The 26,877-nt window shown below is 44.9% G+C and overlaps 1 protein-coding gene across 2 annotated transcripts; it reads left to right on the top strand.

Annotated features, from left to right (window-relative positions):
- The first annotated feature begins 1,886 nt into the window (after nt 1-1,886).
- Nucleotides 1,887-15,125, top strand: P2RY4 (pyrimidinergic receptor P2Y4). 2 transcript variants are annotated; one of them, XM_083159145.1, is made up of 3 exons: nt 1,887-2,249; nt 3,007-3,092; nt 13,034-15,125. In XM_083159145.1, the coding sequence occupies exon 3, from the start codon at nt 13,091-13,093 to the stop codon at nt 14,693-14,695; it is 1,605 nt and encodes a 534-aa protein (XP_083015271.1). In that variant the 5' UTR covers nt 1,887-2,249; nt 3,007-3,092; nt 13,034-13,090; the 3' UTR covers nt 14,696-15,125. The 2 variants fall into 2 exon arrangements, with proteins under 2 accessions (XP_083015271.1, XP_083015270.1); XM_083159144.1 differs by lacking the exon at nt 3,007-3,092.
- Nucleotides 15,126-26,877: the final 11,752 nt, after the last annotated feature.

Genomic DNA, 26,877 nt, shown 5'->3' with positions numbered 1-26,877 from the left:
CTCCTTCCCAACTGCAACAAATACTGGATTTCGCTGGTCTGCGGTGAGGGGGTGGAGCTAAATGACATGATTAGCATAATTTAGCATAATTTTACTCCCTCCCCCAACCTGCAGACCCACGAATTGCAACATTTGACTGGCATGTGGGTGGGGCTAGGTGACATCAGCCTCATCCCACCCCTTTGACATGTGGCGCCTGGTCTCCTCTCGAAAAGTAGGCAAGTAAAAAGTAGGCCACCCACCCAGTTATGATGTCAGGCAGGACAGACTGGGCAGTGTGTATGGAAAACATGCTGCCCAATTCGACTGCAGATATATCAGCCTGTGTGTACCCAGCTTTAGGGTACACACCTAAAGAGGCATATGGTCATTAGGTCGGCACAAGAAAGGTTGACACTCCTTTGGTTGACAGACAGAAGGTCGACAGGGATTGAAGGTTGACAGGGTCTTTCGGTCAACCATGCAGAAGGTCGACATGGGTTTTTAATTTTTTACCCACTGTGGTTCCAGAACAGGTGGTAGTTCATGCCCTACCATCCACTAGGGCAGCGGTTCTCAAACTGTGGGTCCTGACCCTAAAGTGGGTTCTGACCTTCTCAGCATGGGGTCGCGACTCCATTTTGCTGACCATCAGGCTGATGACTTTCAAGGAGTCTGAAAAATCTGTTGAGTTGTCTGTTATTTTAGACCAGGCATGTCCAACCTGCGGCCCTCCAGCTGCTGTGAAACTACACATCCCTGCATGCCTTGCAATCATTTTAGCATTCCCTAATAGCAATACTATGGCAAGGCATGCTGGGATGTGTAGTTTCACAACAGCTGAAGGGCCGCAGGTTGGACATGCCTGTTTTAGACTATCATTTTATGCCTTCATAATGCTGCCACCATGTATGTGCTGTCTGCTGACCTTGTGATGACCTTCTGCAGTCACTTGCTGGGGTCCCTGAATTATTTTTATTGTATAATGGGGTCCCAGAGTAGAATAGTTTGAGGACCCCTGCACTAGGGCATGGAGGCAGAATAGATTAGTGTGCCGAGCATAGCATGGCATCGCGCACAAAGCGATGTGAGGGGCTGCCGTACACTTAGACAGTGTCTAGAACTAGATGTCTAGATCTAGACGCCTACATTTAAAAAAAACAAAACGTGTCGACCTTCTGCATTGTTGACCTTACGCCGGTCGACCTAAGAACCTTTTCAACCTTCAGGCCCTGTTGACCTTCCGGTGTCGACCTAAGGAGTGTCGACCTTTCTTGGGTCGACATAATGATCCATACCCCCTAAAGACTTATATGTCCAAGTTCTGGGATCAAAAATCTGGTAATGTATGGGAGCAAATGATGAGCGACTATCTGGTCCCAAAACCTGGAAAATGGACAAAAACAAATATTTGGATGATTCTGTTAATTCAAATGGATTTAACCAATTTGTCTGAAAGACCATTGTCTGTTTCCCAGTGTTTAGGAGCAAATGAGCTGGTTATCATTTGCTCCACACATTTCCAGGTTTGTGTTACCACCAGGCAGATTGGACAGGTGTGTACCGGCTGACATAATACAAAACATGCCATTTTATGCAATATTTGGACATAGTATCCATAGTAGTAACAATTTTTACAGGCACAGATCAGTGGAACGGTTACATTTTTTAATATTATGAATACTAAATTAAACTATTCTGTGTGTGATAGGTCTCACTTTTAACTTTATAACAATACATGTTATTCAACTGCAGAGAATACAAATCACTTATGCTTAAAGACCTCCAACTCTTTAACAATTGTGACTATATAAATGTTTCTTTGTTGTTTGTTTATTGTCTTTGTTTCCATTTGTTTCCAATTATTTCCCAGCTATTACTCTATCCCCTCCCCCTATATCAGAGTGCTCTCCCCTCCCCACCCAAACAACATCACTGAAAGCATGCCTCACAGGAATGTCCCAGCCGGGGACACACAGAAGCAGAATCTGATGAAGACAAGATAATGCACAATACTCTGTACAGATCAGAGCCAGGAAAGCATTGTAATAATAATGCACAGTAGGTGGACTGGAGAACTACATCCATTGTGAGAGAAGCACTATGAGAGAATGACAGCCCCATTTGGATTTTGATGAAAAAGAGAGAAAGCCAAAACTATCTGTAAAGTTGAGCAACAGCAGATGAAGTTTCAGGCTGAAATGTCTATAGGAGTGGATTACCAAAGATGCTGGGAAGTAAACCACTGATAAAGGTTCACACTCAGAAAGGTAAGAACCATTCTAGTCTATGTAGCCTTTAGCTGTATCTTCCCAATGGGTAACAAGGGTGTGGTATAGGGTACCGAAAGTCGGGTAAATGACTGTCGGGACCGCGTTCGGCACCCGGGAAACAATGCCATCACTAGACTGTAGATAACACAAATGCTACCAGCTCTAGTAGGTGTGATGCCATTGCATTGTCTTCATTGAGGAGTTTGTATGAGACACACATATACATATAAACTGGATTTTGGTGAAAGGTCTGTAAAATATGTGCTAGACAGAATGTAAAGCTGGGATGTACATGGGAGAGGACCACTAAAGATGATGTGACTAACAATGGTAATGTTGGATCAAAGTTAGCCTAATATGCACAAGTCTTATGCTGGGTACACACCTAAAGATCTATCAGTCCAATCTGCCTGGTGGGTAACAAAAATCTGGTAATGTATTGGAGAAAATCGCCCATTTGCTCCCAAATGCAGGAAAACCGACAATGGTCTTGAGGAGAAACTGATTAAATCCATCTGATTTGATACGGGGAACACACTGGGTGATTCCTGTGGGAGAACAATATAGTGCAAACACACGCACCTTATGTGCATATATTGTCAGATTAAACTGCATGTACAGATGACGGGGGTCATTAACGATGCACGGGAGCGTTCACACTGGCGGATGTTCATAATGCTTTTAACGATACATTGCCCAGTGTGTACCCAGCTTTACAGATTTGTCCAAATAACTGTTCTTGTCCATTTTCCAGCAATTGGGAGCAGATAATTGATTGATTGTCCATATGCTTTCATCCATTACCAGACTTTAGTTCACGCCAGACAGATAATTGTACAGGTGTGTACCCAGCTTTAGTCATAGTATCTTATGTAATAATGTTCCTGTTGCTTCAGCTAAAGTGTGGCTAACACGATAAGCCTGCGGGATAAAACTCCGGCTCCAATCTCTGATAATACACATAATACCAAATCTAAGAGCATTTTTTGAAACAAGAGAAAAAAGGGACTGCTTTCTGGGGAGCACACTGATTATTTTGTCATTACTATTCCCAAATTTACTATGTGGGAGTTGTAGTTACAGCGAAAAATAGGGGTTAAAATCATTTTAACCCCTATATTTTGCTGTAACTACAACTCCAACATAGTAAATTTGGGAATATTAATGACAAAATAATAAAGGTTATATTTTATGATTCCATTTTTTCAGTGCGCTCCCCAGAAAGCAGTCCCTTTTTTCTCTTGTTCCAAAAAACGTTATATGCATGACTGCTGGGAACAGCACCCCCTCTTACCTATCTAAAAATTGGGGTTCCTTCCTGAAAAATTATTTGGTGTGCAACAGGCTTCCTAGCGGAGTCAAAATATGCGAATCTAAAGGTACGTACACACGTACAGATTTTCTGTCTCATCTATATGGTGGGAACAAAAACCTGGAAATGTATGGGAGCATATGACAATCAAAATTTTCAACCCAAATGCAGGAAAGCAGAAAAAAAGTATATGCTTTGATAAATTTGTTATATCAGAATGATTTAAACAATTTATCTGACTGATCACTGTCTGTTTTCAAGTGTTTGGGAACAATTTTTTGATTGTCAGTTGCTCCCATACATTTCCAGGTTTTTGTTCCCACCAGATAGATCAGACAGAAAATCTGTACGTGTGTATGCACCTTTAGAGCAACCTGCTAATTGTGGAATATTTATAATATACATCCATACCTCCCAACATGACCCTCTCCAGGAGGGACACATTGCTCTGTTTCTGGACTTCTCCCTTAATTAATGATTGCCATTACCTGTGTTGAAGCTCCTTTCTAATCAATTAACCTGTGTGACACGGGTGAGGGCAATCCTACATTGGGCGGTATTCAATGAGCCTGATTCAACATGTTTTTATGGCGAATTTGTGCTGTTTGGCGAATTTTTGACAAAAACGGTGAATCACCCTATTCAATGACCACATGGCGAATACATTTGAAGGTTTTTTTCGCCATGATTCACCGAGTAGCAATCGCTATCTTTTTATGGAGAAGTGGAATGTGAACTTTTAAAATAAAGTGTTTTGTTTTTTACATTTGGTGTCAAAAAATCAGGAATTTTATTCTGAGGAGGGGCATGCTACTTTTATTCATGTGCTGTAAGCACATGAATATATATTTAATTTTAAAAAAAATATTTTTTTTTTTTTTTTTTTTACACAGCAGCCAGCAGGGGGCGCCGGAGCCGAGCCGCTCATTACATATTCATATATTCACTGCACCCGATCGCTACGATCGCGTATAGTGAATATACACTCCCCTGCTGGCACCCCCGGGGGGCAGCCTGTGCTGCCTGGCACCCGGGGAGCCCACCTGCCCCCCACAAACGTTCAGGGGCAGGCAGAGAGACTTCCATCTCTCTGCCTGGCACCCTCCTCAGGCTCCCTGCGGCATTCGCCGCAGGAGATCATATTCGCCTGTCAGGGGCAGCGAGCCCCTGACACGTTGAATACCGGAGCCCGCTGGCTCCGGAACGTGGCGAATGTGCAGCGAATCCAAAAAAGGATTCGCTGCACCTCGCAGGTATTCACATTGAATACCGCCCATTGAGGGAAGTCCAGAAACCGAGTAATGTGTCCCTCCTGGAGAGGGGCATGTTGGGAGGTACGTACAGTTCATCAGTGGTTGAAGTGGGCAGGTATGCAGCGGTATGGCACACCGACACTTCTTTTAGGGATCCGGAAAAATTATTTTTTTCATTACAAATATTGTGCAGAGGCAGCGCAGCAAGCAGGGAGAGTGGCCATCCTGATTGATGCTGCTCTCCTCTGGGGTGCCGCTGAAGTCCTCACAGTACTACTGCTGCGGAGCTCCTATACCCACCGTGCACACACATGGAAAGTGCCCGGCTCACAATTATACTGCCGCCGCTGGAGCTCCCCCACCCCTTCCACCGGGCACACACATGGAAAGCGCCTAGTTCACAATATGGGTTGGGATCATTTGGTCTACAGCATGATGGTCGACAGTCATTAGGTCGACATGGGTCTAGGTCGACATGGGAGAAGGTCGACATGGTTCTTGGTTGAAAGGTCATTAGCTTGACAGGTCATTAGTTAGACAATGTCTAGGTCGACATGGGGTTTTTCACTGTTTATTGACCTGAATGTCAACACAGTCGACATGGACACAGTTTTAAATGCACTGCATCGCTCGCTATGCGTCGGGCACCGTGCCTCGCTGCGCTCGGCACACTATTTTATTCTCCCGCCATGCCCTAGTGGATGGTAGGGCATGAAATACTGCCTGTCGGCACATGTCAGCTCAAAATACAGTGAAAAACCCCATGTCAACCTTTTGACTGTTGCCCTAAACATTGTCAAACTAATGACCTGTCGAACTAATAACCTTTTGACCTAGACCCATCTCAACCTTTTCCCGTGTCGACCTAATGACTGTCGACCATCATACTGTAGACCAGTGGTTCCCAACCCTGGTCCTCAAGTACCCCCAACAGTGCACGTTTTGCAGGTCTCTACACAGAATCACAGGTGAGATAATTAGCTTCTTCTGTGATCTTTTCAAATGTGCCTGAATAATGAGTGCACATGCCGTGTGACCTGGAAAACATGCACTGTTGGGGGTACTTGAGGACCAGGGTTGGAAACCACTGCTGTAGACCAAATGACCATATCCCCACAATACTACTGCCGCCGCTGGAGCTCCCATTCACGTCGGAATTTTCCCTCAGTCCGGGTAACAGGATGGGAATTTTCCCTCAGTCCGGGTAACAGGATGGGAATTTTGGTACTTTCATTTTGGCATAAAGGTGCCCATACACAGAGTGATCCTGTTTTGAGAGGCGATGGGGGGTCCTACATATCGCAAAGCACAAAAAGTATGTGCTGCATGTACTTTTTGAACTAGATGGCATCGCATCTAGTTCAAAACTACGCTGCTTTAGCACATCGCATAAGTTTTTAACTAAATGCAATGCGATCTAGTTCAAAACATACGGAGCACATCGCTCCATGCATGGGCACCTTAACGTGAATTTTTGCTACATATGTGATTTTTGCCTAATTCCATTTGAATTTTGGCTCATTGTGTATCGCATAATTTTTAAGGGGCAAGTATGAGTGGGTCTACTTTTGTGTTGCATAATGTGTATAAGAGGTATATGGCGTGGCACAGTAAACTCAAGAATAGTTTGGTGGTCTTGCGCTTTGTAATTAAGCAGCTCCTGTATTTTTATAGAGATCGTAGGGGGGGAGGAGCGCTGTAGGTTCTTAATGTTAATTGGGCTTACGGGCTTGTGGTTTGAGCTTAACGTTTAAAATGAATGAAAATAAGATATAAATAAATTAATGAATATATATTGTGATAATAAATATATTAGTGGTACCTGTAGGAAAAAAAACTTTGATTAGTGCCAATGTTTACACTCTTTCGGTGAAAGAGTTTTGTTGAGATTTTTGTAAAAAATATGTCAGTCCGGTGGTGCTATCCCTATCTTACCCTATGCTCCTGTTGATCTTTTGTCCTGGCTGCTTCTTGGTCTGTGGGCTGTGAGGGCTTCCAAGCGCAAGGCGGCTGAAATGCGTTTGTGCGTTGCAGCCGCTGCGCCGATGCTCCGTCTTTGCCGTGCGGACCGGAAGTAGCCGGAAGTTGGGATGCGATCGCCGATGGAGCTGGGGATGGAGACGCGGTGATGGCTTGCCGGGGGATCTTGTCTCTCCAACGCGTTTCGTGCGTCATGCGCACTTTTTCAAGGATGTCTGACTGCTCCAACTGAGCCGAGTCTGTGGTGTGCTCCTGTGCTGTGGCTGTTGCTCTGATCAACAGCCACAGCACAGACAAGATCCCCCGGCAAGCCATCACCGCGTCTCCATCCCCAGCTCCATCGGCGATCGCATCCCAACTTTCGGCTACTTCCGGTCCGCACGGCAAAGACGGAGCATCGGCGCAGCGGCTGCAACGCACAAACGCATTTCAGCCGCCTTGCGCTTGGAAGCCCTCACAGCCCACAGACCAAGAAGCAGCCAGGACAAAAGATCAACAGGAGCATAGAATAAGATAGGGATAGCACCACCGGACTGACATATTTTTTACAAAAATCTCAACAAAACTCTTTCACCGAAAGAGTGCAAACATTGGCACTAATCAAAGTTTTTTTCCTACAGGTACCACTAATATATTTATTATCACAATATATATTCATTAATTTATTTATATCTTATTTTCATTCATTTTAAACGTTAAGCTCAAACCACAAGCCCGTAAGCCCAATTAACATTAAGAACCTACAGCGCTCCTCCCCCCTACGATCACAGTAAACTCAAGGACACGTCCCCTTTTAATTGGCCACGCCCATTTTTCTGTATCGATATCGCCTTTGGTGTGTGCTTAGCAACAACCTTCACTTTTCCATACCCCCACTTTAAAATTTCCACTTCGACCACTAAAAAAAATATTATTTGTTTTAAATAATTTCCATATATGGTTTCTGGGACCTCACCGTTTCTTTATACTTTATGATGTATTTCACAGATTAAGGTGATCTAAACCACACACATGTACATTCTAATCTGTTTGTGTATATAACACTGAATGTTCCCTAACAGGCATGGAACGGGTTAATGCTGCCTAGCAGAAATGTTGAACACTACATTGGGCTGGAGCATGAAATATAATACTAATGTAATACAACATGTACAGTAAAACCCTTTTAGAACCTGGAAGATAAACATCAATTTGATTATTGATTTGGATCATTTTGCGAGATCTACAGGATCTAGATACACAGTCAAAAGGAAGACCTCTAAAAAAAGTCAACACACAAGTTTTTATTTTATTTTTTAGGGGGGATTTTTTCATACTTTACTATCCTCATGGACTACAATTGGGAATGGTAAAGTGTGACTAATGAAACGCCAGTGGAACAAGGCACCAGGCATGGCGAGTAATTGGGGGTCCATGTTGACAGGTGTTGACATTGACAGAAAAGTGAAAACTCAAGTCTACCTTTTTTTCATGTCGACCTTTTGATTTCCACCTATTGACTGACTATCTAGATCAGGCATGGCCAAACTGTGGCCCTCCAGCTGTTGTGAAACTACACATCCCAGCATGCCTTGCCATAGTTTTTAGCATTCCTTCGTACCAAAACTGTGACAAGGCATGATGGAACTTGTAGTTTCACAATAGGTGGAGGGCCATAGTTTGGCCATGCCTGATCTAGACCATGTCTATCTAATCCCTCCCCTGGCATTACATGTACTTGTTTTTCTGGTTTGTCTGTGCATGCAGAATTGGTCATTGGCAAGCAGGGTCAACAGATGTTTTGTTCAATTAAAGACTTTCCCAAATCCATTAGTCACCACTTTATGGACATCCAATTACTTATTTCCTGAATTAGTGCCAAGCCATAGTCCAATTACAGTTTTGTGTCTTTAAAAACCCTATGAGATGAAGCCTACTATGTCATACAGAGCCTTGCCACTAAGTCGGCTCCTGTCTGATGGGTAACGAGAATGTGCAGGGCCCGGCTGCGAGCACCTTCACCAAATTTCACCCTTGCCAAGACGCTCATGATTGGCCACTCACTGAATATGATGAAATAGCAGCACAAACTGATCCTGGTACAGCTGACAGTCAGTACCAGAGTTCAAATGTTTAAAATAATTGTGCCCACTCTTGTGACACTAAGCAGGCCAGCATGCAAATGGGTGACAAAGCATACTGTCACTGTAAGTGCCACAAGTGTACACTACAAGTACAAACTCCCATGCGCATGTGCACACCCTCAGGAGTGAACGCATTTGGCTAATTTTACACTCCCCAGGGCATTCGTTAAATGATGGGCAGGCAGGGGGATGCGAGTAACCATCGAAAGAGTTTTCCTCTGTGCGGCTGGATGTGTAATCATACACATCCACTCGCTTTGTGTCAGGAGGGGTTCAGTCAGTGGAGTGGGCATGCGATCAGTGGGGTGGCATTTACCTGCTAGCTAGGCAGCAACTATACACAGTCTAGTGAGCAGGTCTGAATTATCCCCAAAGTCTTGATGAAATAAATAACACTGGTGATCAAGAATCACTCCAAATCACTCTGGAGTGAATCACTCTGTTTTGTAGAGCCCCCCTACCCTACATATATTGCATCAAAGAAAAAAAAAGAAAAAATGGTTCCTTTTTGGAGGGTTTACAATTTAAAGACTTTTACTTAAATTAAAAACAAAATTGGCCAATATACGTACACCACAATATAATATAATAAATTGTTAAAATGTATATAAAACTGCAAACATTTAATTTTCTACAAGCTGCAACCTGTACCGCCTCCTTTCTAGATTAGCACTGCATGGAATATCCCATTAATATAGCTGTATCTCAAAAGTTGTTAATATATTTCTTATATCAACAAAATAAATAAATCCCGCATAAATATCCCGGGTGGACCCCGGGTTTTTGCCCAGTCCACCCGGGGTCGCTGTGTGGAAGGACCATTTTGAATACTCCCGGTCCAGCAACCTGGCAATCCGACCAGGGGTAAAAGCAGTGTTTTCCACGGGTGGCAGCCGGGTTGCTTGGCAGTCTGAACGGGAACCCCGGGTCAAGCGATCTGGATCCCATTCTCTGCTTTGGAGGAGGCAGCCGCATCCGTGCTGCTATCCCGCAGGACGCACCGCTGCCCGACAGCACCTGGCTATATGCAGGGTGCTGACAGGACATGATTTATCGCAAATGCGGGGTCGCTCACAGGCCCAAATCCGACCCGGCATTTGCGATGTAAAAGAGGTATAAGTTAGTTACAGTTTGGAATTGTCATCCCTTTTTTTAACACTCCAAAGGCGCTGTTTTACCTTTTTTTCCTCTTTCATACAAAGTCATCCCTACTATTATTTTTCTAAAACAGGAGTACAACCGCGCATAAAAATCTTCAGCTTGGTATCCACTAAAGGAACACAATCCTATTAGCAAGTTTACACAGAAAAGGCTAATGGTAACCCAGCGAAGATCAAATATCAATGGTAGGAGTAGCTTCACAATGAATGTCAGCCCCTGGATATCCTTATTGGACCACACTGACCAATGTGTTGGTCCCTATGTTCATATCAAGGTTTCTTTACAAAATAACCCTCCTCATCGGATAAATTAGGAGGAACAGAGGAGGAAAAGATTCCTGGGTGGTGTCACTGACCTGGGAACTGGTCCCTATCTGCCCATCTACAGTAGGTACCTTTTTTTTTTTTTTTTTTTTTTTTTTTTATTTTTTTTTTTTTTACTCCAGCTTCTTTCTCGTATATCACAGTGCATGCTTAAATTTCAAGTGCTGACCCTTAGGATAATCCCAATATGCACATCAAGGTTTTTTTTTCAACATTGGTCCATTAGTCTGAAAACGGACTCGATTTAGATCTCCAAACGTGGTTTATTGTTAACAAACACGGGTAAAAAAATCAATAATAAGAGTATTAAAAATGGGCCCATATAGGCGAAAAATCTGATTCCTCTCACCCAGACTGATTAGGACAAAGATAGTTGCCGACCAATGGCATGGGTCCATATGGGTCACTCCTGCAAAGTTAATCCCCTCACACAAACACGTGTTCTAATATGCAATCCTTCCTCAGGGTGTAAGGACTGTATGCAATGGTAGGGTTATTTATACTCTGTTCCCTAATTAGGGGATGGTTTTCTTAGCTAATTACCATAATGCACAATAAAAACCTGGTGTACTCAAATGATAAAACAAATCCATAACAGGTCACAATGTTTACAATTATCAATGTTCACAATAATTATATAACAGAATAAAAAAAAATCAACTGTATAAAGTGAATACAATCCAGTTATTCCAGAGGATTCAGTTCATATATTACTTAGTGGCCGGAACGTGTGTTTGCGCCTGTTTTCTCACCATTTCTGGCAAGCGCTTCCTGTTTGGTGATGACTTCTACTCAACCGGAAGTGGATTTCCTTCACTTCCGGTCCTTGACTACGTAAGTTCCAGGGTATTACACATATTGATAACGGCCCATCCTGTCTGCTGAACATGCAGGTCAATTTTGGCTTTATAGCCATCAACCTGCATGTTCAGCAGGTCCCACTGACATCACTGAGCGATATTGTTTACCAATATTGTTCATATTGTACACTGATGGAGTTTAAAGGAAACGCTGCCAATATAGCTCATAGAGCACAGGTTCTCAAACTTGGTCTCCTCACCAAATCAAAAATGAAATAATTAACTCCACCTATGGATCCTTTTAAATGTCAGTGAGAAATGAACATCTGTGTACCTGCAGAGTGACCCGGAAAACATGAACTGTGTGGGGTCCTGAGGACCAAGTTTGAGAACCACTGTCATAGAGCACATCAGCTAGTGTGCATGGGGCAATACACACTTCACTATTCAGATGAAGAACTGTTTGCAGTACCTAGGTTCTCCAATAATTCATTGAGCACTCTTCTTCATTCTAGAAACCTTCAAAAACACTCACCTTTTTTTCTCAAGTATTTCATTAATGCCCCTTTTAGTGTAAACCACCCCCCCCCCCTACAATATTAGCTTTGTATCAAACTGCACATTTATTTTCTATCCTTTTTTTTTTTTTAGTAATGTAAATACAAAGCAGTTTGAGTCCTATCACGAAAAAAAAATGCTTTATAAAAATAATCTTCCTACTCTTGCTTTGGTTAGGTCAAACTTTCAGACAATGTGCAGGTTAGGGATGTGCGAGCTCAGATTGGGGGAATCCGGACACCCCCACTCTGAACCCACGCTCCGAGCATGTTCGGGAACTCCCGCCCAGACTCAGAATGCGGGTCTCCAGACCTCGTGAGATCCCGCCGTCAAATCTTGCGAGATCCTAAGGGGCTTAGTTTTTCAAACTGCCATTCTGTCTGCCGATCCAGTGCCACCCAGAAAAACGCTGGGCATCCACTAACGAACAGGGGCAGCCACCTGCCTTCTGGGGGTGGTCGGCTGCCTGTCCTGTTCTTGGAGCAGGGTGCTGCTAATATAAGTAAGCAGAGACTGACTTAGATTTGCAAGCGCTACAGAAATCATGTGATGGTCGGTGACATCTAATGATTTTGGGCCCGCAGGTAAGCTTGCGAATGGAAGTTTATGCAAAACATCCATTCGTAGTGCTGCGGGGAAATTTGCCCTGTAGCGGGGGCAGGCGTTCGTGTTGGCGGCGTTACATGGCTCGCATAGCAGCAAACAGATGCTGCTTCAAATGCCAACCAGAATTACCCCATAGATTGTAAGCTCCACTGGGGCAGGGACTGATGTGAATGTCCAAATATTCTCTATAAAGTGCTGCGGAATATGTATGCGCTATATAAGAATCTGTTAATAAATAATATACTGACCAACTCACCCCATGGGGTATATTCAATGCACCTTGGCTCGCCATCACAGCTTGCGGGTCAGTAAGCAATTGACCACCCCCTGCACTCAAAATGGTGAGGGTCGCCACTGTATGCAAAGGGATCGCTGGTGAGGATTCCACTGGAACATAGAATAGGGTGAGCGGCCGGTAAAGGGGTTAGATGGCGAGGATGGCTTGTTTTCGGCGATCCTGGCTGCAGAAACCCATTTGCCAGCCGCATTGAATGCCACCCCATATGTTCAGTCCTACACTAGAAATCATACACCCTAACATGACAATGTTGTACCTATATGTATTGTAGATCAAGCTTTTTAGCACTGCGATATCTTTGCAAACACTAATTCTGTATATGCTGTTGTCTTACACATTTATAATAATCTGTGTCTTTCTATTTCAGGACCTACCTGCTTCCAGGTTTGTCAGGAAAAGCTTCACCGATACAACTCTTGAGAAAATGGTTGATGCAAATATGACTTTTCTTCCATCCCCTTTCCCCCAAAATGCAACCAATCAGGACAACTACTGTGTCTTCAAAGAGGAATTTAAGTTTGTGTTGCTGCCAGTAACCTACAGTGCCGTATTCGTGCTAGGGCTGCCATTGAACCTCGCAGCTATGTGGATTTTCTTTGCAAAGATGCGCCCATGGAGCTCAACTACAGTTTATATGTTCAACCTTGCCTTAGCGGACACTTTGTATCTGCTATCACTGCCCACTCTGATCTACTACTATGCGGATCACAACAACTGGCCATTTGGAGTGGTACTGTGCAAGATAATGCGCTTCCTCTTTTACACAAACCTCTATTGCAGTATCCTATTCCTCACTGGTATTAGTATCCATCGTTACATGGGTGTTTGCCACCCTCTTCTATCTCTGCAGAGAATGAAGGCTAGATATGCCCATATGTTCTGTGCTGGGGTATGGTTAGCAGTTAGTGTTTGTTTAGTTCCTAATCTGAAATTTGTCACTATCAGCCCCAGCGGCAATGACACTCTGTGCTATGACACAACGCAACCGGCGGACTTTGTGGAATATGTGAAGTACAGTACATCTATTATGGTCCTTCTATTCGGTATACCCTGTATAGTGATTGCAGGCTGCTATGGGCTTATGACTAGGGAGCTGATGAAGCCACTGATCAATGGGTCCCAACAGACTCTTCCATCTTACAAGAAGAAATCCATCAGAACCATTGCTGTGGTGTTGACAGTATTTATTATTTGTTTCTTGCCATTTCACATTACGCGCACAATTTATTATTATGCTCGACTCCTAAAAGCAGATTGCCAACTGCTCAATGTGGTAAACTTGACCTACAAGATAACCCGTCCATTGGCTAGTGCCAATAGCTGCTTTGATCCTGTGGTGTACTTCCTCGCTAGTGAAAACTACCAAAGGAGGCTTGTCGCAGCGATCTCAAGTGCATGCAGGAGATGTCACCTTGTCAGCAGCCCAGGGCTTGAGCCACACCGAGGAAGGAACAATATGGCTGTGATTTCTGTTGAAAACATACAAACCAATGGTAACCTGGGTAATCACTTGGATGCAATGAAGGAAGAAGGACATAAAAGTGATGTGGAGCCAGAAAGACATGCAGACAGGAAGAGTAGTGACCCAACGCTGACAGATAACATTGCTAGTTCAATGAAAAATAAACAGATATTCAAAGATGTTGTATGTAAGGAAGACCTTAGGCCAGGTAATGGAGATGAAAATGGAATTGAACATAAGACAAAAATAAGTGAAAATCTAGAGGGAATACATGTGGTAGAATGTAGTAATATTAATGTTGTAAGTAACAGAAAGAAAAGTGAAAGAAAGTTAGACGGGAAGACAAAAAAGCTCAGAGAAGAAAACAGAGGCCACTGGAGTTTAAAACATATGAGACATATTGGAGGGTCGAATAGTGGAACCATGGAAGAGAAATCATGTGATGTGGATGGCAGTTCTTCCTGGAATCTACTGGACTTTATAAGTCATGGTGAACAGTGTGTGTGCCGGAGTTCCATCGAGAATTTAGAGGGGGAGAAGAGTCTGCAGAGTCTCCCCAATATGTAAACTAACAGAAGTTTACAAACTAATTCTATATTCTGATGGTAAGGGCAGACATTTAAACCTTCTAATAAGACTGCTTAGGACATAACTGTAAGTCCAGACTTTTTACTATAAACAACCTTAGAAGAAAAATAACTTTTGCCCTGGTTTTACAAAGAAAGCTCATGAAGGCTACCATGAGTCTACATAGGCAAAAGGCAGCATACATTAAAGAGTTCTATTCTCTTCAATTCAAGAGGCAGAGTAGAATTTCTCATAAATGAATGCTATGATTTTGTATTTAATTTAATAAATACATTAAAGGAGTATAAATGTGTGTTTGCAAGTACATTTCCGATATGTATTGCACTTTTTGTACTTTGTATAAAGTCTGTAATGTCTTCACGATCACCTTACTGGTATGTGGTCCTGAACTCTTTTGGGCTGTTTTCAAATGATTATGCACCAGCATCCACTAGAGCAGAGGTGGGCAACAGGCGGCCCGCGGGCCGGATGCGGCCCGCGAGACGCTTAGGCCTGGCCCGCCGCACTGACATATATTACTATGACAAGCGGCCCGACTATAGCCGCTTGTCAGCACCAGGACAGACATATCATAAACTTTGCATTATGATTACTTTACTGCTGCCACCGCAGTTAATACCCGTCTGTGCGCGCCGTGCACAGCATTACTGAGAGCGTGGGAGGGGACACGATGACGTGGCAGCCGCCTCCCCGCCGCGTCACTGCGTCCCCTCCCACGCTCCCAGAAATGCTGTGCGCAGCATGCACAGACGGGCATGAACGGAAGAGATCAAGCACAATGAGCCGGAGGAAGAGACCAGGCACCACGGAGAGAGAGGAACACCCTCCTTCCACATCTCCCCCTTCCACTCCACCTCACCTTCTCGCTCCTGCATCCTTTCCTTTTCTCCCCCTCGTCTCTGCTCTTCATCCTCTGCTCCTCCTCCACCAGTCTCCTTCCTCCTCTCCCCCTCTCCTCCGCTTCCCTTTCTCTGTTCCTCTTCTCCTCCACTCCTCTTTATCCTCTCCTCCTCCACTCGCCCTTCTCCACTCTACCGCACCTCCTCTCCCTGAATCCTCTCCTCTCTGCTTACCCCTCCATCCATCCGATACCCTCTGTCACTCTAATTCTTTCTTTCTCTCCCTGACACCCTCTCTCTCATTACTCTCTTTCCCTGACACTCTTGCTTTGTATTCCCTTTTGTCTCTCTCTTCCCTAACATCCTCTTTGTCTCACTTACTCTCCCCCCCCCCCCCCCAACCTGAAAGGCATTGTAATGGGTGAGAGGGGGGAACTTTCATGATTTTACTATGGGGCACACAAAGCGTTAATTATGCCCCTGTCGGTACTTGTGTACTTTCACGGCTCCCATCGCATGCCATATGTAGTGCGATGGCATGCGATTTTTGCCAGTTTTATGCATTTTTTTTTAAACGCATGCAATCGCATGCGATTTTTTTTTTTTTAACAGAAATGCATCCAAATGCTTTGAAATTTGTATCAAACATGTTCAATGGCCCCCAAATGTCATTTTTCAGGCTGTACCACCCCCACTATGAACGTGAACCCGAAGCGTGGCGAGCGGCGGCGGTACGCGTCCTACGACCTTTTCATACCCCCACTATCCACGTCGGCGTGGAGTTGAGTATAGAAAGTGTGTCGAGCGCAGCGAGCCACCGAGCCCGAAGCGTGGCGAGGGGACGCGTATACCTGTGAAGGTATCCGGGCTTCGGTGGCTCGCTGCGCTCGCCACACTTTCTATTCTCAACTCCACGCCGACTTGGATAGTGGGGGTATGAAAAGGACGTAGGACGCGTACCGCCGCTTCGGGTTCGCGTTGATAGTGGGGGTGGTACAGCCTGAAAAATGACATTTGGGGGCCATTGAACATGTTTGATACTAATTTCAATGCATTTGGATGCATTTCTGTTAAAAATAGCATGCAATGCGATTTTTTACTATGCGATGGACATCATTTTTTATGTCATCTAATGTCTCCCCATCACCCATTTCCTATTTCAAGGCCATCCCCATTTTTCCAGCACATGCAAAAAAACTCCTTGCTCTTTTCCCTATGGTGCTCCCTCAGTTATTTTTTTCTGGATCCGCCCCTGAAAATGACTGACATGCGGTGATAGGCACAGACAGTCTCCCTGTTGCCCAAAACAGAAAGCCAGGCCAGCACACCCCTATCACAAGAGGAGTGGCAGATGCTGTGCACATCTGCTCTGACTTTATATGTGCTGGTCCTCCAGGTAGTGTCCATTTATTTTTGTTACACTCCCCAGCCTCTGCTTCTTGCCCTGCACATTGCTAGAATGGATAGGGTGTTTTCCCAGCTCCCTAGACTGGACCGCTGGTCCTGAAGAGAGAGGAATGCCAGGCAGATGCTGCCCCATCCTCCCAGTGCTGCCACCACTGTTTATACCACCAAATTAGCAGAAACATCTGTAACCCATACAGACCAATTCCTACAGAGTCCTCCGCAGTACATGGCATATATATATATATATATATATATATATATATATATATATATATATACACACACACACACACACACACGTGCGGCCCTCGAATATTTACTGGTTTTGTTAAGCGGCCCTCTAGCCAAAATAGTTGCCCACCCCTGCACTAGAGGGTGCCCACCGGAGCTATTCAAATTTTGCTCTGTTCCGGCGCATAAGACAGTTAGGGGGAAATTTACCAAAATGAAAACCTACTTTTTCGTATTAGTATTTCCCCTACGACTGCATACGACTGTTTCAGTCGTATGCAAAGTCGTGTTCCGGAGGGGAATGTACAAAGCAGTCAGATACGACTGCTTTGTAACCCTCCGATGGTGTAACCATTCGTATTAGCTGGCCATATATACGGCCGCTAATACGAATGTTTCTGGCAGTCTGCACGGATCAGTCAGATCCGTGCAGGCTGCAAGGTGTAAAAAAAAATAGAAAAAATAAATAAATAAATAAAAAAAACAGCGTGGGGTCCCCCCCACAGCTGTAACCAGCACCAGGCTGAAGGAGCCGGGCCGGTAATTAAAAATCAGGGAACCCGACAAATAGGGGTTTCCCGATTTTAACAACCAGCTCCAGGTCCGGGGCTGGTTCCCAAAATACGGGGGACAAAATGACTAGGGGTCCCCCGTATTTTAAGAACCAGCCCCAGGCCAAACCAGCCAGCAGGGTAAAGTCACAGCCGGGGGACACTTATTATATAAGGTCCCTCGGCCAAAACATTAACCCTACCGACCAGTCAGCCTGGCCAGGGGCCCTGGGGGAGTGGGGACCCCCCCAATGAAGGGGTCCCCTCCCTCCAGGACTTACCTGACTAGGCTGAAGCCTGGTGCTGTCCCCGGTGACCCTGGGCTGTGGTCACCAGGCTGATCTTGGTGTAAAAAAAAGAATAAACTATTGTTTAATACTGGTGAACTATGTGTCCCAGCAAGCCTCCCCCGCAAGCTGGGACTTGGAGAACCACAAGTCCCAGCCTGCGGGGCATTAAAGGGCCCGCTGGGTCTTGTAGTTCCACAGTATTAAAAATAGTAAAATAAAACACACTGACACACACTTAAAATAAAACTTTAATACATCCAAAGCCCATACATACTGATACTTACCTATCTTCATCCCGTAGGTAGCCCTGGTCCTGGTCTTCTGGCCCTGTGTCGTCTTCTGGCTCCATGTCGCTGTCGGTGTCCGGGTCCGACGAAATCCATGGAGGAAGCTGTGGAAGGAAACTATACTCACCTGTCCCAGGGCGACGTAGTCCAGGTAAGGGGTCTTTGCAAAAAAACAAACCGAGAACGCGAACCAGACGAACAGCTGAGCCGCACGGTACTCTGTGTACAACGTGCGGCTCCGCCTCCCGAATGCCGCTATTGGCCGCCTTGCGTGCGGCTCAGCTGTTCGTCTGGTTCGCGTTCTCGGTTTGTTTTTTTGCAAAGACCCCTTACCTGGACTACGTCGCCCTGGGACAGGTGAGTATAGTTTCCTTCCACAGCTTCCTCCATGGATTTCGTCGGACCCGGACACCAACAGCGACGTCGACATGGAGCCAGAAGATCAGGACCAGGGCTACCTACGGTATGAAGATAGGTAAGTATCAGTATGTATGGGCTTTGGATGTATTAAAGTTTTATTTTAAGTGTGTGTCAGTGTGTTTTATTTTACTATTTTTAATACTGTGGAACTACAAGACCCAGCGGGCCCTTTAATGCCCCGCAGGCTGGGACTTGTGGTTCTCCAAGTCCCAGCTTGCGGGGGAGGCTTGCTGGGACTCATAGTTCACCAGTATTAAACAATAGTTTGTTCTCTTTTTTTTTTTTTTTACACCAAGATCAGCCCAGTGACCACAGCCCAGGGTCACCGGGGACAGCACCAGGCTTCAGCCTGGTCAGGTAAGTCCTGGAGGGGGGGACCCCTTCATTGGGGGGATCCCCACTCCCCCAGGGCCCCTGGCCAGGCTGACTGGTTGGTAGGGTTAATGTTTTGGTCGCGGGACCTTATATAATAAGTGTCCCCTGGCTGTGACATTACCCTGCTGGCTGGTTTGGCCTGGGGCTGGTTCTTAAAATACGGGGGACCCCTAGTCATTTTGTCCCCCGTATTTTGGGAACCAGCCCTGGACCTGGAGCCTGGGGCTGGTTGTTAAAAATCGGGGAACCCCTATTTGTCGGGTTCCCTGACTTTTAATTACCGGCCCCGGCTCCCCTTCAGCCTGGTGCTGGTTACAGCTGTGGGGGGGACCCCACGCTGGTTTTTTTTTTTTTTTTTAATTACTTTTTCTATTTTTTTTTACACTAAAGCCTGCACGGATCTGACTGATCCGTGCAGGCTTAAGCCAAATACGACAGGAACATCAGGGTGTATTTTCCTGTCGTATTTTGGTGCCTGTTTTACACCAAGTAGCAGCCGTATTAACAATACGGCTGCTTAGTACATCAGGAACCACCATTCTTTTGAATGGTGATTTCTGTCGTATTCTATCGATGGTGTAGACATTCGTATTTGTAAATACGAATGTCCCATCATTAGGAATACGAATTGTTGTATTTTCGGGATTGTAAATCCCGAAAATACAAATGTGTAAAAAATAGGTGTATTTCTGCCTACGAATACACCTATTTTTTACGAATCCATTTTGGTAAATTTCCCCCTTAGTGGCATTTTGGATACAACTCTTTGTGTCTGACATGGTAGCCCTAACCATCAAATGTCGGGTGGAATATGAAACTGTAGGTGCGGTGATATGATAATGAAAGCCCACACCCACTGTGAAAATGTTGGTCCGCATTTTTAGTCTCTTCGGCTAGTTCTTCTCCTCCCCTACTCTGCAATAGATCAGTGGCAGCTGTGGCTTCTCTAACTTTTCTTCCCTTGCCAGAACATAGCAGCAGCCTGCATTCATGCGAGTGGGGGGTGGGGTTTCTGAGTACCTGGAAACCCCACTTGCATAACGATCTGTACACCCAGCTGAACAATCAAAAGCAAACCAGCAAGTGGTGCTTGTTAGGTGAAAAAAGACCAATGGATTTATTAACAATAATTATAGGTCATATTAAATAAAAAACACATATAAAAAGTACATATTGGTGAAATTGAGAAAGGAAATAAACGAAGAGTATGCGGTGAATAAAACACTGTGTAAATAGACCATGATTTTGCTGGGGGGAGTGGTAAGTCCTGTCTTTGACTGATAGTCTGTTTGGAGATATATGGTTGGAGAAACAGTTTTTAGCATTTGATATGCTCACTGGACTTATATTTACCCAGCGCCGCTAGAGGATGTCAGTCCCTTAGGATAGCATTGCAGCAGTCCTCCTCAGAATCTTGCAGTGGTATATCTGGTTGATGTTTTGTAATCCAAGGCAAATCAGAACAGTGGGTATTCTCTCCACACCATCTCGCTAGTAGGGAGCCAAAGTCAGCCACAGAAGCTGATATCGGGAACGTCATCTTTGAAGAAGTCCCCAAATCCTTGTTAGAGGCAAATCTAGCACATAGGTCTGGTCCAAGAGAATCCTGATGTGTTTTGCTGCTTGGAAGATGCAGCTTTGTCAAAGGCAAACCTGTTTGTAGCAGAAGCAGCATTGGGTAATCAGCAGCACCTGTGATCTCCTGGTAAATGCTCTTGATAGTGGATTAGTTGCCCAAGCTATAGGCCGGGGTGTGGGCTGGAGTGTTTGCTTGCCTTTAGAATTAATCTGGAATGCAGAACTTTCTAAAGCAAGATATGGCAACTTTGCACAAAATAGAGTGGGTAGAGGACATTAATTAGGTTCAGATTAGAATCACGCCCACTTAGACCACCAATCCTGACCACACCGGGGGGCCCCACAAGGGGGTCCGACCACTACACAAATTGGGTCAGGGAAGCAAGATATAGTAAAGTTGCATGACATACAGGGGATGAAGGACATTGGACCACGATTAGATTCAAAATGGGGTCCGGCCACTACACAAAGTGCCTCAGGGATACAAGATATGGAAGAGTTTCATAATATAAAGGGGTAGAGAACATGGGGTTTAAGAAGAAAAACAAATGTGGTCAGATCAGGGAGCAAACCAGCAAGTGGTGCTTGTTAGATGAAAAAAGACCAATGGGTTTATTAACAATAATTATAGGTCATATTAAATAAAAAACACATATAAAAAGTACATATTGGTGAAATTGAGAAAGGAAATAAACGAAGAGTATGCGGTGAATAAAACACTGTGTAAATAGACCATGATTTTGCTGGGGGGAGTGGTAAGTCCTGTCTTTGACTGATAGTCTGTTTGGAGATATATGGTTGGAGAAACAGTTTTTAGCATTTGATATGCTCACTTAACCATTAGCCCTGCCCCCAACAGGGGCAGGGCGAGTGGTTAAGTGTAAAAGAAAAGATGGAAAAAGTTCAATTAATACTAATTACACAACCATATCCAAGCAAAGCCGGGTACCTCAACTAGTATTCTGCTCCATAGTTGGAGGGAAGGGGGCTGAAGTCTGGGAATGCTCAGTATTTTATGAGCGTCCCCATAAAAACACTGGACATTCCCAGTCCATGCTGTCTTTTTTTTTTTTTCTTTTAGCGAAGGTAGGAGAAATCATTTGATGGTGAGTGACCATCGAATGATTTCTCCTCTTGCAGCCGCATGCAAGGGGAAGTGTTATTGTACAAATTCCAGTGCATGTAAGAGAGGGGATTTACAGGGGAGGTTGTGGCGTTTACCTGTTCGCTAGGCTGCAATAATACAGAGCCCAGCGAACAGGTCTGAATCAGGCTCACAGTACAGTTGGCTGCTAACCCCACAGCATGTCCCTGCGCACAGCGCCGCCAGGCTATTCTCCCAGAGAGGGTCTGGCCCCCGCACAGGGCACCTTGGCTAGCAGCATGGTGACAGGAGGAACACAGCCCTAGCAAAATATGACGAGAGACCACATACTTGATGCTGCTGCTCTCTGTTCAGACAAAAAATGGTCAGAAATGACAGGGAGAGACAGGCCCGAGTGCCCCCCTCCTGGATCTCTAAGTGGTATGTATGTATGTATGCATGCATACTATTTGTGTGTGTGTGTATATGTATGCTGGATTTACGTCTGCTATGTTTGTGTATGACGTGGGGTTTTGGGAGGTCAATCGCACAGGATCACAATATAGTGATAGTTCATTTAGATGGGTGGCCCCCACTGGATGTGATGTGGGTATCCCTATTAGATCCCAGGGGGTGTGCTACCACAGGACAAGTTAAAGTACAGAATTCGAGAAAGAGAAAAAGATTTGTCTCTGTAGTGGTGCACCGAGAATTAATTGGAGACTTAAAATATACCTTTTATTAGGTTAATTTAAAAAAGGTGCTGCGAAATATGACAAACTACATAAAACATGTAACATAGACAGGGAAACAAGTGCAAATTAAAATTAGGGCTCATGCGGCGTCCCTTAGCTCTCTTCCTAATTGGTTCGATCAGTTGTGGTCTATTAGCGTCTCTCTCCCAAAGTACCGGCTCTTGGGCCTCTGCTTGGACTTGTGGGACGCTTTATGTGTATATTTGGTATTGATATAATTTTGTCTGCTGTCGTGGCTTGTGTTCTCTAGTAACCTGTCAAGTAAATCACGGTTCCCAATATTGCTGCTTATAATCACTGTCTCATGTCAGTATATGCATAGGCTTAAATAAATATTAAACCTCGTATGAAACTGTGTCAAGTTGTATCCTTTCTTACAAAAGATCTGCAGGATGAGGGGTTAGTGACATACAATGTTGCAATATAATTTGCAATTCTGGTGTTCTCACTGTGTAGCATATAGGTCTTAATTGGCAGACCAACACAGTGATAGGTGTGGATATGTTTCTCCTTATAGCGGCCGGCAGATATCGCCTGGTGTGTGCTGCGTTAAAGACTCAATCTGTGAGAATCACCTTAATACACATAAGCAAACCGACAATAACCTCTGCTCTCTTGTCCTACAGTGATATCAGAGTATATAACACTATTACAGGTACTTAGGCCAGTAGTGGACACAGTTTGTAGACGGAATGAATAGAAAGGTGAGATACGCTGGGTGATCGGGTGAACCACAGGTTTGGATGCCCGTGTACCCGTGCGCTGGGATATGCACGGTGACCGTTGTCAGGTCGCCGTGTTTACCGCCAATGTGCACGGTGTATGACAGTTGAACACAAGTACACGTTTACAAAAAAACACATTAGAGTCCTTAAAAGGACTGGAAATCAAACAGTCAGACAGTGGAAGGAGGCTAAGCGAACGTCCGCACGGCTGTTTGTGTATGCCCTGTGGGTATATGTTTGTTGCATGAGTGTATGTGTGGCTATAGCTTATGTTTTTATAAATATGCTGTGTGCGCATGTATTCCCTGTGGGATATACACAGATGACCGTTGCTCAGGAGGTAGGAGGTCAATTTATCAACATGGGCATCCAAAGGAGGGAACCCCTAATGGATTAAGTAAGTATACCTACCAGAGTGGAGGAACTTGGAAGGAGTGCCGGAGAAGTGTGAAAATTAAAAAGTGCAATACTAAAAGCAACAGAACTTTGTGTCAAAAGGGTTAGGAAAACACAAGGAAAAGGAAGCCATTGGGGTTTCCGAAAGATGTAGCAAGTATTGTGAAAGCAAAAAAGTTGGTGTATCTTGTTAGACAGAAGGAGGCTAAGAAGGTAATCAGATGTGCAAATGCACAGGCTGAGGAGAAAATGGCCCAGTCAGTGGGTAAAGGGGGGAAAACATTTTTAGGTATATATAAGTGAAAGGAGAAAATCAAAAAGAGGAATGATAAGACTAAAGACAGAGAGTAGAAGTCTTCTTGAGGGGGACAATGTAATAGCAGATCATATTAATAATTATTTATGCTCAGTATTCACTGCTGAAAGAGAGGGTAAGGGGCCACAGTTAAGTTGCAAGTATAGTCAGAAAACTGAGGGAGAAACAAGTACATTTACAGAGGAGAAAACTCTCACAGAACTCTCGAAACTGGATAAATCAATGGGGCCAGATGGTATACATCCAAGGATACTAAAAGAGCTTAAAGGGGAGCTGGTAAAACCAATAACAGAATTATTCAACCAGTCACTAGCTACTGGAGCAATCCCAGAAGACTGGAAAACAGCGAATGTAGACCCACTGCACAAAAGTGGAAGAAAGGAAGAGGTAAGCCACTATCGACCAGTGAGCCTTACGTCAGTAGTAGGGAAAAACCAGCAATTTACAGGACCCGAAACAGCATGGGTTTACTGGAGGAAGATCATGTCAAACAAATCTTATTGACTTTTTTGATTGGGTGACTAAAGTTATAGATCAAGGTGGGGCTGTAGATGTAGCTTATCTAGACTTTAGTAAGGCTTTTAAGGCTGTCCCACATTGCAGACTGTTAAATAAACTTGAAAGCTTGGCATTGGATTAAGATAGTTGAATGGATAAGAGCATGGTTGCAGGACAGAAAACAGAGAGTTGTAGTAAATGGAGTACAGTCAAAGGAGGGAAAGGTTACAAATGGGGTACCCCAGGTATCTGTACTTGGACCATTGCTTTTTAATATCTTTATTGGTGATATTGCAAATGGAATTGAGGGTAAAATGTGCTTTTTGCAGATGACACAAATGTATGCAACAGGATAGACACACCAGGAAGGGTAAAACAAATAATTGATGATCTTGGTAGATTAGAGGAATGGTGAAGAGCATGGCAACTGCAGTTTAATGCCAAAAAATGCAAAATCATGCACTTGGGTTTTAAAAATAAAAAGAATAAATTTAGTATAAATGGCACTATAATGGAAACTACTGAGGAAGAGAGGGATCTAGGTGTCACTATTTCTGGGGACTTAAAGGCAGGTAGGCAATGTAAAAAAGCAATGAAGAAGGAAAGTCAGATGCTTGGTTGCATAGGGAGAGGTATCAGCAGTAGAAAGAAAGAAGTACTGTAATAATGCCACTGTATAGGTCTTTTGTACGGCCTCATCTAGAGTACTGTGTTCAGTTCTGGAGGCCATATCTCCAGAAGGATATAAATACATTAGAGACTGTACAAAGAAGGGCAGATCTTTGAGATCCGAACCCACCCAAACATCGCAATCAGAGTCCCGATCCGAGCTGACTCAGGAGTTCCCGCCTGATTCCGGACCGAAAACGAGGCAAAATGTCATCATCACGCTGTCGGATTCTCGCGGGATCTGGATTTTATATAAGACACACGCGCACCCCGCCATCTTCACTCCATTATAGGAGAGGGAAGAGGGTGGTTGGGATCTGTGCTCTGTTCTGTGTGCTTTTGTTTGGTGCTGCAGTGCTCACTCGATTAGGGTCTGCACGCAGCGGCTGCTGACTGTACACAAGTCCAGTGTGCAGGGGCTGTGTTCAGTGTGACAGGGCCTGTGTCCAGTGTGAGAGGGGCTGTGTCCAGTGTACAGGGGCTGTGTCCAGTGTACAGGGGTTGTGTCCAGTGTACAGGGGCTGTGTACAGGGGTTGTGTCCAGTGTGACAGGGGCTGTGTCCAGTGAACAGGGGTTGTGTCCAGTGTACAGGGGCTGTGTACAGGGGTTGTGTCCAGTGTCCAGGGGCTGTGTCCAGGCCAGGGGCAGTGTCCAGTGTGACGGCTGTGTCCAGTGTACAGGAGCTGTGTCCCGGGGCTGTGTCCATTGTCCAGGGGCTGTGTCCAGGGTGACGGGCTGTGTCCATTGTCCAGGGGCTGTGTCCAGGGTGACGGGCTGTGTCCAGTGTCCAGGGGCAGTGTCCAGTGTGATGGCTGTGTCCAGTGTACAGGAGCTGTGTCCAGGGGCAGTGTCCAGCGTGACGGCTGTGTCCAGGGGCTGTGTCCAGGGTGACAAGCTGTGTCCAGTAGCAGTGTCCAGTGTGATGGCTGTGTCCAGTGTACAGGAACTGTGTCCAGGGGCGGTGTCCAGAGACTGTGTCCATTGTCCAGGGGCTGTGTCCAGGGTGACAGGCTGTGTCCAGTGTACAGGGGCAGTGTCCAGTGTTATGGCTGTGTCCAGTGTACAGGAGCTGTGTCCAGGGGTGGTGTCCAGAGGCTGTGTCCATTGTCCTGGGGCTGTGTCCAGGGTGACGGGCTGTGTCCAGTGTACAGGGGCAGGGTCCAGGGGCAGTGTCCAGTGTGATGGCTGTGTCCAGGGGCAGTGTCCAGAGGCAGTGTCCATTGTCCAGAGGCTGTGTCCATTGTCCAGGGGCTGTGTCCAGGGCGACAGGCTGTGTCCAGGGGCAGTGTCCAGTGTGACAGGCTGTGTCCAGTGTAAAGTAAGAAAAATAAATAAAAGTAATAAATAAAACAAAAACACATTTTTGGAGGATGATGGAGGAGGAAATAGTGGGAGATCAGCAACCTGATAGAAGTGCTGAAGCTGCTACCACCAGTCATGACAAGGCCGATGGTCAAAGGCCTATAGTGTGAAATCAAAGCAGAAATGTCATTTTACAAAGGTCCATAAAAAATCCAAACAGGTAAAGTTACCTACAGAGAAGCATAAAATTGGCAATATGCAATTCACCACACTCAGTGTGAAGGAAAGGCTAAGGCCTTGGCCTTTGTTTCTGACTGATGGTTCAGGGTCTCAGAATGATGGTAGCCCTTCTGGTAGTACAATCAAACAAAGGAAACAAGGACAATTTCATCTTGCACCTCTTTGTATTTTTTGCTCTTTGGAGCATTTCTCTTTTT

The sequence above is a fragment of the Crinia signifera genome, chromosome 9, assembly GCF_055691185.1.
Source record: "Crinia signifera chromosome 9, ASM5569118v1, whole genome shotgun sequence".
In the NCBI taxonomy this organism is placed as follows: Eukaryota; Metazoa; Chordata; class Amphibia; order Anura; family Myobatrachidae; genus Crinia; species Crinia signifera.
The sequence above is the reverse complement of the archived record's forward strand: the minus strand, read 5'-3'. Positions and strand labels throughout refer to the sequence as shown.

What these genes read in the sequence shown, in the direction of transcription:
- P2RY4 (XM_083159144.1), top strand. Translation starts at nt 13,091, where the DNA reads ATGGTTGATGCAAATATGACTTTTCTTCCATCCCCTTTCCCCCAAAAT.